Below are 11524 nucleotides of genomic sequence, written 5' to 3' on the forward strand. Positions count from 1 at the left end.
TTCTCAGCTCACTGTTCATAATGAAACCAAGAATTTGTCCACACAGGCTAAGAATTTCCCACATCCCTGTTAGGCATGCCCTCTCCCCTACAGAGGTTCTCACCCAGAGGGTCCCCATCTTTTCACCAGAGACAGGTCAGCCATTCAGAAAGAGGATCCGGTGGGCAGGAAATGTGAAGGAACCAAGTGGGAACTATATGAAGAACTATGTGAACATAAGTATACAGACTCCCCCTCATTCTTGTCAAGTATTGCTCTTCTGCAGACACCTCCAACAAGGGTCCTCATCTAAAGCTGCTCATGGAGCAACAGGCAGAAGCACGGGAGGAGAGCAGGAGATATTTCAGCGATATCAAGTTCTCAAACCTGTGGCAGGCATAATTTCTCATGCCAAGAGTTTTGCTCTGCAAGTGTCCTTTGTTCCCAGGGAAAACAGTTGGGGCTACAGGGTGGGAGTCAGAAAAGAACTGAAGAAACATTAGACAGACTCTATATGTGTAATGACCACAGTTTATATAAATGTATGTAAAAAATAATAAAAGTATCATAAAATGTCACTTTAACATACCAAGAATCAAGGCCACCAGGGTCAAATGAACAGTCGTGGGAATGGGATATCAAAAGCAGAGTGTCTGAAATGCAAAGCAAGTTTAGATGCAGCTTTTACACATTAGTCTTAGCATCCAGTTGCAGGATAGAAAGTTAAAAAGAACTAATATTAACTGAAAACGTGCTCTACATTGTACTTTTTTTTTTTTTAATGATAAGAAAAAAATATTCAGATGGGTGAAACAGGATTGCCTGAAGTCACACAATCTGTGAATAGCTGAGCCAGGATTAAAACACAAGGCCATCTGGCTCAGTACCTAACCATTTCCACAATACCAAACTCAGGGAGGAAGAATAAAACGGAGATCTGGTCAAGGCGCATCATTTCAAGGTCCAGGATCCTTCCAGAGAGACAGGTCAACTTATATGCTTGAAATGGGAAAATGCATAAACATCACCTGTATTGAATCTGACCCACCCATATTTCCATCTTTGTACAAGAATTTTACATATATCTTTAGGGGTCATGCTAAGCCCCTCCTTATGATGTAGTTTCTAGGAATGGTTTGTTTTTGTTTTGTTTTTTAACTCAAGCTTTCTTCATGTCCTTTGTTGGGACTTACTGTATGGCCAAAATTATGCCAAGCTAATATTAGCAATTTCACAATGTCTGGTTATTGTTAATGTGGCATAATAAAGAATATGTCACTTGACAATAGTTTATATACATAATTTGTTCTACAGACCATGACTTTAAAAATTTTTACATACCATGTTGAAAGTGTTCTTCATTTAAGATTATTTTCCATCATCTTTGCTGAGCTAGGTATCATCTCACTATAGACATGAATTCTCTTATTAAATTTTATCTATAAAGATGTCCCATAAGTATCAATCAGGTTCTTAGTATTTTTAAGGCTTGAGCTAATACTGAGAAGGCTTTTCTGTGTTCAGTTCATTATAATTTTACCATTGTTATGAATTCTCTGGTGTACAGTGAGTTGTGACTTCTGGATGAATGCTTTACCACATACAGCACACCGATAAGGTCTTTCCCCAGTATGAATTCTCCGATGTAAAACAAGGTCTGACTTCTGGGAAAAGGCCTTTCCACATTCAGCACACACGTAAGGTTTCTCTCCTGTATGAATGCGCTGATGCCCCGGGAGGTGGGACTTCTGAGAGAAGGCTTTCCCACATTCACTGCATATATAAGGTTTTTCTCCTGTGTGAATTCTCTGATGTCCAATGAGATGTGATTTCTGACAGAAGGCTTTTCCGCATTCACTGCATTTATAGGGTTTCTCTCCAGTATGTGTTCTCTGGTGTATGATGAGCTGTGACTTCCGGGAGAAGGTCTTCCCACATTCAGTACATTCATAAGGTTTCTCCCCAGTATGAATTAACTGATGTGTAATGAGTTCTGTCTTCCTGCTGAAGGCTTCCTCACATTGAGCACATTTGTAGGGTTTCTCCCCAGTGTGAATTCTTTTATGTATAATGAGGTGGGACTTCTCACAGAAGGCTTTCCCACATTCAGTACATTCATATGGCTTCTCTCCAGTATGAGCTCTATGATGTATAATCAGCTGTGACTTCTGGGAGAAGGCCTTCCCACACTCTCTACATTCGTAAGGTTTCTCTCCAGTGTGAATTCTCTGATGTATAATGAGGGGGGATTTCTGGGAGAAGGCTTTCCCACATTCACTACACTGATAGGGTTTTTCCCCAGTGTGAACTCTCTGATGTATAATGAGGGATGATTTTTGAGAGAAAGCTTTTCCACATTCAGAACATTCATAAGGTTTCTCCCCAGTATGAGTTCTCTGATGTACAACGAGATGAAACTTCTCACTGAAGGCTTTCCCACATGCACCACAATCATATGGTTTCTTTCCAGTATGAATTCGTTGATGTACAATGAGCTGTGACTTCTTAGCAAAGGCTTTTCCACAGGTAATACATACACAGGTTTTCTCCTTAGTTTCAACATTGTGATATTGAATAAGGGATTGTTTACTATTAAAAATGTTTCCACACTGATTATTATTACAGGGCATTACTCCATTGTGAATTATTTCAAGATTAGAATCAGATGCACCATGGCTAGATGATTTTCCACACCCAAAACTCTCATCAGGGTTTTTTCTTGAATTGCTCTTATTACAGCTGCGTAGGTCAACATTGTATTTCAAGTTCTTTTTAAATACATCATAGTTATGGGATCTTTGCCTTAAAGTATCTGGCTCTATGCACTTGTGAAATATTTTTCCCAGTGGATTATATTTATGGCCTGACTCCACAGTCACGGTTTTGTTGTTGATGACTGCTACTTGCCTGAAAAGTCTGTCTTGGTTTTCCTGACATCTCTGCAGCTGGCCACCATCTTGACTGACTTTTAAGATGGAGTAAAATGAACCATCCTTTGTGACTCCTTTCAGGATATTATTACGGAAGGAAACAGACCCCAAAATACATGATTTGGGGTTGTCAAGGTTACTTTTCCTGTCTAAAAAAAAAAGAAAGAAAAAAATAAAACAACTGTAAAGAACAATGAACAGAATGCAGAAGAACAGAACAAATGACTAATTCAATGTAGCTGATGAACTCAGAACACAGGGATGGTGACAGGCCATCTTGTAGGACAGTACAGCATAGAGTACGATCAGATGAATGGATGGGAAAGGATGTTAAAGAGAAAAAAATTCATGGGAAAATTAGAACTGAAGGACACAGAAAAGTATCTCTGTTACCACTCTAATCTGAATTATTCTTTTAGAATCTTTCCATTTTCTCTGCTTTCTAAATGGAAACCTTTTTGAGCTTTTGAATTCATTTTTCTTATAAACCATTGTTATATATACTTAACGACTTTTATCCTGCCACCACTATCCACTGAAACAAGGTCCCTCTGTACTCAAAATATTTAAACTCTCCTCAGTCTAGTTTCCTAATTAAAAACTAATACAAGCAACAGAAAAATCCAAGATCCTGCTATGGATTCAGAATCAGATTCACACTTAGAACCCAAGATTATATTCCACTACTTGTCATAAATACCTTCTATATGAACCAAGGGAAACTAGCAAAGTTCTCTCAGAAAAGCCTTAATTCTCTAACCTCAGGTTTTGTTCACATATGCTCTCCCCACCACAATCTGCCTTTAACCTCCTCCTTTAGCATCATCAACACTTTATATACTTTCAAAGAAGCTACAGCTGCATGCTCTGGAAAATGCCTTCTCAAATTATTGTATCTTTAGATTCTCATTTTCTCTAATTTTTAAAACAGCAACTATATTTGCCATATAATTGTGTAGAGCCATGTACCTGAAGGTCTTACTATCTAAAATACGACCTATGTTCTTGGAAGGAATTTGCCTTTCTATTGCCCTCTCATAAAAGGTGTTAAAGATATACATATATGCAGAGAGAAAGATCAATAAGAAATAGCTCCCCCTTATAAAAGCTCACAATTATTTAATTATTTGTTTAATGCCTACTAAATTCTCAGCACAGGGACAAAGAATAGAGATTTCAGTAGGAACAGAATGTAAACCTCAGGCATCAATCAATTAAGAAAACAAGACAAACTGATATTTCACTTCCCTTGTCTCCCATCTGCCTGATTTTCATCTGGATAGATCCAATTTGGTATGTCTCTCTTTATGATCCATGGATCTTCTCCTTGTTCCAACTTAGAGATGACATCTGGTTTGGAAACTGGATATCCTATTAAATGGAAATCACAGAGGAATTGGGAAAAAGTGGAGGTGTAGTTTCAGGAAGGCTACAAGGAAGCAATCCAGGTGGCCCTTAGCAAAAACAGTGACCTCCATATGGGAAGGTCTGAAGATCATTAAAGTCATTATATATGTCAGGAACTACAAGCCACAGCACCTGATGAGGAAAGGCACTTGGATGGGCAAGTCTGAGTTAGGCAGGGAAGCCATCCTTACCCATTGAGACCAGGTGGCTGAAGTTCTCCAGCATCACATCCCTGTACAGGGTCCTCTGGGCAGGGTCCAGTTGCTGCCACTCCTCTTGGGTAAAATCCACAGCCACATCCTTGAATGATACTAAGGCCTGTAATAGTATATTCTTGTTCAATCTGAAGTGATCATTCTCATCATTTCTACTGCAGTATATAAAACTAAACTACACCTAGTTTTGCATCACGGTATTTGGGAGGAATAAAACAAAATCCTGGCTTTACAAGAAGAGCCAGACACAGATTAGGAAAACAGAAGATGCTTACTTGATGCAAACGGTAACTTAATAAATGATAAGGGCAGCATGCAAATAACTGAGAGGAAGACAGATTATTCAAAGAATAATACTGAAACAACTGGGTAGTCAACAGAACAAGAATTAACATTGAATCCATATGTTAAAGGTAGAATTGTAATTCACATATTAAAGTGCTAACCACCAGTTTCTCAGAATGTGACCTTATTTGGAAACAGGGCCATTGCAGATGTAATTCTATGAGGTATAATCTCATGAGTCTACAATCCAAATGACTAATGTCTGCATCAAAAGGACAGATTTGAATAGACACACAGACACACGTAGAAGAAAGATGATATGAAGAGACACAAGATGGTCATCTACAAGCCAAGGAGAGAGGCCTAGAATCGACTGTTCCCTCACAGCCTTCAGAAGGAACCAACGCTGCTGACAACTTGAGTTTTGACTTCTAGCTACCAGAACTATGAGACAATAAGTTTCTGTTGTTTAGTCCACCAAGTTTGTGGTACTTTACCACAGTAACTCTGGCAAACGAATACACCATATCTTACGTCTTGGATAACAGAAAACATACATTCTGGATGAGCAAAAATTTAAACTCTAAAAAGACAGCCAAGAACATTAAAGTAACAAAACAAAACATGGGAAGACTTTTAGTAATAATTATAGAGCAGAGAAAGCAAAACATTAAAAAATAATTATAGAGCAGAAAAAGTAAAACATTAAAAGATAAAACACACATATGGAGAATCACAGAATGTCAGAGTTCTGGAAAATCATAATCTAATCCCCTCATTTTATAGGAAAATAATCATAGCTTCTTCTCAATGAATAGTTTCCTTACATATGCAGTACTTAATAACATAATGAAGTACATCAATTACAATACTGAAAACAGATATAATGACAAATACGCAGAAAAAGTGATGAAAAAAAAAAGTAACAGATTATTGATGTGACATTAAAATAAGAGATGTGGGTAAGAGTAGTCATAAGGCCACAGACCTGTACCCCTGGGGATAAAAATATATGTTTATAAAAAATAAAATTTAAAAAAAAGCTAAAAAATATTTAAAAAAAGAGTAGTCATAAGGTATTTTTGGAGGGAAAAGTGACTATTTTAATTATGTCACCAGCATGTTCACAACAGTTGTCATCTAATAGCAGAACCTGAGTGATCTCTATTATTTTAAACTGTTTTTCAGCTTTTCCCCCTAAAAATTTCATTATTATCAAATGTTGCTTTCAGAAAAAGAAAAATTAAACACTGTTTCAAATAGCAACATTGCCCTGCTTAAAAGCATCCTTAGGTTCCAACCTTGCATACACAATCAGTCTCATCTCAGCCATCTCAACCTTAAGGGACCTCTGATCCCACACCAAGTCCCATATTCACACCATCAAGCTGCCAGGCATTTAGTTTGTCCTTTAAACAGCCTTCTTAATTTTCTCATTTTACATATATGAGAAAAACTGCAGATGAGTGGTTAAGTACTTGGCAGAGATTATATACACTGAATGTATGATTAACTCGCAGATTTAAAAGCAGGTGTTCTGAATCGAGAGCTTGAGTTCTTGACCACTGCACTCCACACTGCCTCCTTGATATTGTAAATAAGATCTTTTGTATCTTACTGTTTTAATAACACCCTTGGGCAAACTTCCCATGAAACACCCTATTTTTCAGTTTTCCTCAAATTCTCAGCCTTCCTAAAACCACTCTACTTTTTCTACTTTCGCAAATATTTCTCATCCTTATCCTACTTCCTTCATGATCCAAAGTTCAATAATCTTCAATGCCTATTTTCTACTTCCTTGGAAAGCTGGTTGCTCCCCAGCTCTGCCTTAGCAGTTCCTGGCTCCCATGTCTATTACAGAACTTTTATTTGTCAAGACTGGTTTCCATATCTGTTTACCCAAGTTTCCTCTGCATTCCTCCCAGAAAAAAACCATACCTAAATCTTCTTGAGATACTCCACAGCCAGCCAGTGCATATGACACACATTAGGTACTCAACAAACTGTTTGCTAAAAAGGAATGAATGACGATTATAGAGAATAAAAGGAAGTTCATGTTTAGTTAAAAATACTATTGTGCATTAATCAGTTATAGTCTTTTGATCTGAAGAAAAGTGACATGAGGAAAAAAAATACATGTGGAATGTAGAGCAAATCCATTCTGACAGGAAGATTAATAGATGTAATTCTAATGTTCATATTTTGCTTTATTAATTTTACTCAAATGCTTTGGGGTGCCTGGGTGGCTCAGTTGGTTAAGTGTCTGCCTTTGGCTCAGGTCATAATCTCAGGGTCCTGGGATCAAGCCCTTTGTGGGGTTCTCCTGCTCCCTCTCCCTTTGCTCCTACCCCCAACACTTGTGCATGCTCTCTCTCCCAAATAAATAAAGTCTTAAAAAAAATTATACTCAAATGCGTCAATAAACTAAATATGTATAAATTTTGTGAATTGTGAGAAAAATATAGTACACAATCAGTGGAAAATTGTACTTTTATAATCTATAAACACTTTTTTGTGGCCTGGATGACTGGGAGAATGGAGTTGGAGGAGAGCAGGTGTTAGAAAGAGAAAGGAAGAATAGACATGTGTGCAAACAATGACTTCACTTCTGGACACTCTGGAAAAAATAAATCCCTCTTCCAACAGGGAGAGGATTATAATCAATTAATTAGTTCTGGCAGCTGGATGTATTAGGCTAATAACAAATCCATTTTCCTTCTCTAAAGCTGCTCTAACAGAAATACAAGACTAACCAGATAGGTGATTTTAAACTTTCCAGTAGCCACAATCAAAAACCAATTTTCAAATATATATATATGTATATCTCCCAATATATTCAAAATATCATTTCGAGGGGCGCCTGGGTGGCTCAGTGGGTTAAGCCGCTGCCTTCGGCTCAGGTCATGATCCCAGGTCCTGGGTTCGAGCCCCACATCGGGCTTTCTGCTCAGCAGGGAGCCTGCTTCCTCCTCTCTGCCTACTTGTGATTTCTCTCTGTCAAATAAATAAATAAAATCTTTAAAAAAATATATCATTTCAAAGTGTAACCAATCTTTAAAAATTATTAGTGAGCTTTTTGGAACTAGATCTTTAAACTCAGTGTGTATTTTATACTTACGGCACATCTCAATTCAGACTAGCCAATTTCAAGTGTTTAGTGACCACACGTGGCTGGTGGCTCTGTGCTGGACAGCACGATCAGAAGCTACTGACATCCAAAAGAAAACAACCCCATCTTTTTGCAATAGAACTCACTTGGTAAGCTTTACTGTAAAATATACATGAGATTTCTAGATTTGACAATAACAGTGATGATGACACAATACTAAAAATAACAACAACTAACACTTAATGTGGAACAAACCCTCCCCAGATACACTTCCAGGCATGGTTTGATTTGCGTAACTCTCACAACAACCCTATAAGGATTCCAATATCCGTTTTAAAGAGAAAAAAACAGTCCCAGTCCAACCAGGCTGCAAAGAAATATTATGCATCTGCCAAGAAAATAAGGAAACTTGGGTACTGTCATGGGAAGATATTCAAAAACCTTTACACGAGGCAGTAAAATTAAAAAACCAGTTGCAGCATGGAATGTTTACTGTAACATTATTTTCCAAAGGAAAAACACAAAAAAGAGACACTCGGATATTTGTACTTTCATACATACACACTGATCACAGTTACACTCATACTGAAAATGTCTGGAAGATTACAAACAAATGGTGAACACTGATAATCCCAGGGGGATGAGAGTTTAAGTTAAAAAGTCAGTTTTTAAATTTTTATCATTTATATAGTTTAAAATTTATATACTCTGCATATAGCCAATGTTGGCAAGGAGAAAAAGTAAGACAGACTGTTAAAAATGGAAGCGCAGAGAAGGAACTGGTCTTAAGTTGGACAGTGATCCTACATAATCTGAAGTCACAGCAAAGGGTATGAGCACCAGAGGCCTGTGCTCTACAAAGCTTTGCCAGATAATTATAATTTAAGAACTGCCCTTTGGGAGGAAAATATATTTTGGAAGACCATTCAAAATGTACCCATTCTGTGTTATTTAGACAATAGGACAATAGGAAGCCTCTGTAATCAATTCGGTTCTCTAAACCAGAAATCTAACAAATTTTTTCCATAAAGTTTGTATTTTCAGCACTGCAGGCCATACGGTCTCTGTTGTACTTACCCACGATGTCATTGTGGCAAGGCAATAGCCACAGACAACAATATGTGAACAAAGGTTATGGCTGTGCTGCCAGTGAAACTATTCATAAAAATAGAGAACTGGATTTGGCCTACAGGCCGGAGTCTGATGAGCCTAGCTCTGAAGATTAAGGTTCAAGGCATTTGGCTATGGCATTATGATACCTTCCCTCTAAAAGAGATCATTTGATGATACAGCTTTAAGAAAGCTACTGTTGCATTTACCCCAGGAGTGTTGGTGAGAACACTGTGTACTCCATCACCTAGAGAAAGACCCAGAATGGAAATCTGTTTTAGTCTTATGCAGCAAGAAATAAAATGGAGAGAAATGTATCTGTTTTCTCTTTAGAAGACTGCAAATCAGGACACTGATGATGTCTGCAAGATCAGAAAACTTGGTACATCCATTTTTAAAAATGTTTTCAGGCCAGGTTATCCATATGTTACCTAGAAACCCTTTCTAGGTCTTGATCTTTATTTTGGCTACCTTTTCCCTACTCCAAATTTTAGCTGTCTGTACTTTCCCATTTGACTGGGCAGAAAATGAAAGAGGAAATTTTAAAAATTAAAGATAAAAACAACTCACCTGGGACTTCATTTTCTGCTCTCTTCTAAAAGGGCAGATGCCTGAAAGAGCAAAACTGGTGATGAAAAGGACATTTTCACAGACTAGACTTGGTCTGCAGCTTCCCCATTCACCAATCCAGAAACATTCACCACTAGACATCAGGTGGATGATGGACAACAAGGCACAAGGCTGTTTGGTCCTTGTAGAAGGGTCAGGAAGCACTAGGTGAAGGAGTCCTCTTATGACTACACTATAATAAACAGAACTTGATCAAGATGATTTAATTGTATAGATATGTTTCATATTGACTCACTAACAGCTTATTATTCCCCTATGAACCAGTAATTCTATTGGGAGAATATTTTTATAAGGCAATAAACATGAATAGATTTACAGTAAGATTAGCAGCAGATGGACTTCCTTGGCAATAAGAATGGCCATGACCAAATGGAAAACTGAGAAATGTATTCCCTTATTCCCCGGAAAGAATCAACACTTGAATTCAAATAATCTACCAAGAGGTCTTTCATATTTTCCCTCAACTCAGGACAAATTCTCCTGCCAATCAATATTCATGGACTAAAATGTTAATTATAAGATGTTTTCTGTTTAAACTGTAATTGCAGGTTTTCGACAGTGCAGTCATCTACGTATAAAAATGGTGATAGGTTGGAACCACTTATACAAAGAGAATATACTGCAATGCAGGATGGTATATACCTGGTCGATTTTTCTCAGCCCCAGGAGGAGTCATGCAGACAAGACTGAACTGGTTCAGAGGCACTGAATGCTCCCATGACAGAGAGACTGTTTTACGTGTTGTTTTCTAGGCGTTGTCAAAACTGATCTGGAAGGAAACAACCAAAATAGCGATGCTCATGTCTGGGTACCCGGCAAGTGTGCAGTTAAGTGTTTCTTGAATAAAACATAAAATGACTTCAACAAGCTTAGGAAAAGGCCGCAAGTCACACTTTTGGTAATAATGCATCCTTTTTTATTTGTTCGGTCTTGTTTCAAACTGATCATGGGGGGGCGGCGGGGAGGCACCAGGCTCTGGGTGCAATAGTGAACCGAGAAGGGGTCTGACGTTTAAGAAATCAAGGGATGCCTAAAACCTGTGGCAATTTTAACTGTATGTAAAAGTCTTTCCCAGTAAATTGGGGCTGATCATCGTGACTGATCACATTATTGCTCCGTCCAAATTTCTGAATCCTAGGGCCTAGCAATGACACACCCACAGAACTTCCCCATGACCACATCACCGACCACGAAAGGGATATCCTGGTCATTTAGTCCAAGCCCCCTCCCCACTCACTGATTCGCCAGAGTCCCCTAAATCACTGACCCCAGTCAGTCCCCTTACACACCATTTCTGATCCCACAGACAACCCCATCACTGACACATCATTGCCCAATTACTAACTAATCTCATCCCTCACTCCAACCCTGACTCCCCCAAAACCCGACACTGATGGCACAAACCTCCCCACCCCTGACTTCATAAACCTCCACTGATCCTCACGAACCCCTCCCCTCCTGTTACCAATTAAACGGACTCACCGCACATGCCCGCCTTCTGCCTTGCGGCTCTGTTATCATGCCCGGAGCCGCCCACGACCACTCTAGCAGGGACGGCTGTCACAGCCATACTGGCGAACTCTCCCGCTTCCTGTCTGGGAGAGTGCAGCGCGGGGCTCCCGAGCCTGCGCTGTTCCGTACTGGGCGGTTTTGCCCACTCGGCAGCCTCGGCCGCTTTGTTCAGGAGGCAAGATGGCGGCTCCCAGGCTTGTGCCTCATGGTGGGAGCCGCCACCTTGGGAGTCCGGTTGGGTCCGTACGGCGGAAGAATTCGATTTATTCCTAAATTTGGACTGTGCCACGGGGGCAGCGAAGGCTGGAGGCAAGATGACGGAAGGGAGGATAATACAAACCACTGAG

At 39.1% G+C, this 11524-nt stretch overlaps 1 protein-coding gene across 3 annotated transcripts; it reads right to left on the reverse strand.

Moving 5' to 3' along the window:
- Window positions 1-496: 496 nt before the first annotated feature.
- ZNF300 (zinc finger protein 300) lies at window positions 497-11276 on the reverse strand. 3 transcript variants are annotated; one of them, XM_047730629.1, is made up of 7 exons: window positions 10308-10393; window positions 9606-9646; window positions 9185-9282; window positions 6755-6826; window positions 4508-4634; window positions 4158-4280; window positions 497-3058 (listed from the first exon to the last, which is right to left on the reverse strand). In XM_047730629.1, the coding sequence occupies exons 5-7, from the start codon at window positions 4539-4541 to the stop codon at window positions 1500-1502; spliced, it is 1716 nt and encodes a 571-aa protein (XP_047586585.1). In that variant the 5' UTR covers window positions 4542-4634; window positions 6755-6826; window positions 9185-9282; window positions 9606-9646; window positions 10308-10393; the 3' UTR covers window positions 497-1499. The 3 variants fall into 3 exon arrangements, with proteins under 3 accessions (XP_047586585.1, XP_047586584.1, XP_047586586.1); XM_047730628.1 differs by lacking the exons at window positions 6755-6826; window positions 9185-9282 and adding an exon at window positions 11148-11276 and having other exon boundaries at window positions 10308-10434; XM_047730630.1 differs by lacking the exon at window positions 9185-9282 and having other exon boundaries at window positions 10308-10402.
- Window positions 11277-11524: the final 248 nt, after the last annotated feature.

This window comes from Lutra lutra, chromosome 5 (genome assembly GCF_902655055.1).
Source record: "Lutra lutra chromosome 5, mLutLut1.2, whole genome shotgun sequence".
NCBI classification, from domain to species: Eukaryota; Metazoa; Chordata; class Mammalia; order Carnivora; family Mustelidae; genus Lutra; species Lutra lutra.

What these genes read in the sequence shown, in the direction of transcription:
- ZNF300 (XM_047730628.1), bottom strand. Translation starts at nt 10,341, where the DNA reads ATGACTCCTCCTGGGGCTGAGAAAAATCGACCAG. An exon ending in GGCTGAGAAAAATCGACCAG is followed by an intron (nt 9,647 to 10,307) that starts GTATATACCATC and finishes TTGCTCTTTCAG; the next exon opens with GCATCTGCCCTTTTAGAAGA. An exon ending in CAGCCACCTGGTCTCAATGG is followed by an intron (nt 4,281 to 4,507) that starts GTAAGGATGGCT and finishes TCCATTTAATAG; the next exon opens with GATATCCAGTTTCCAAACCA.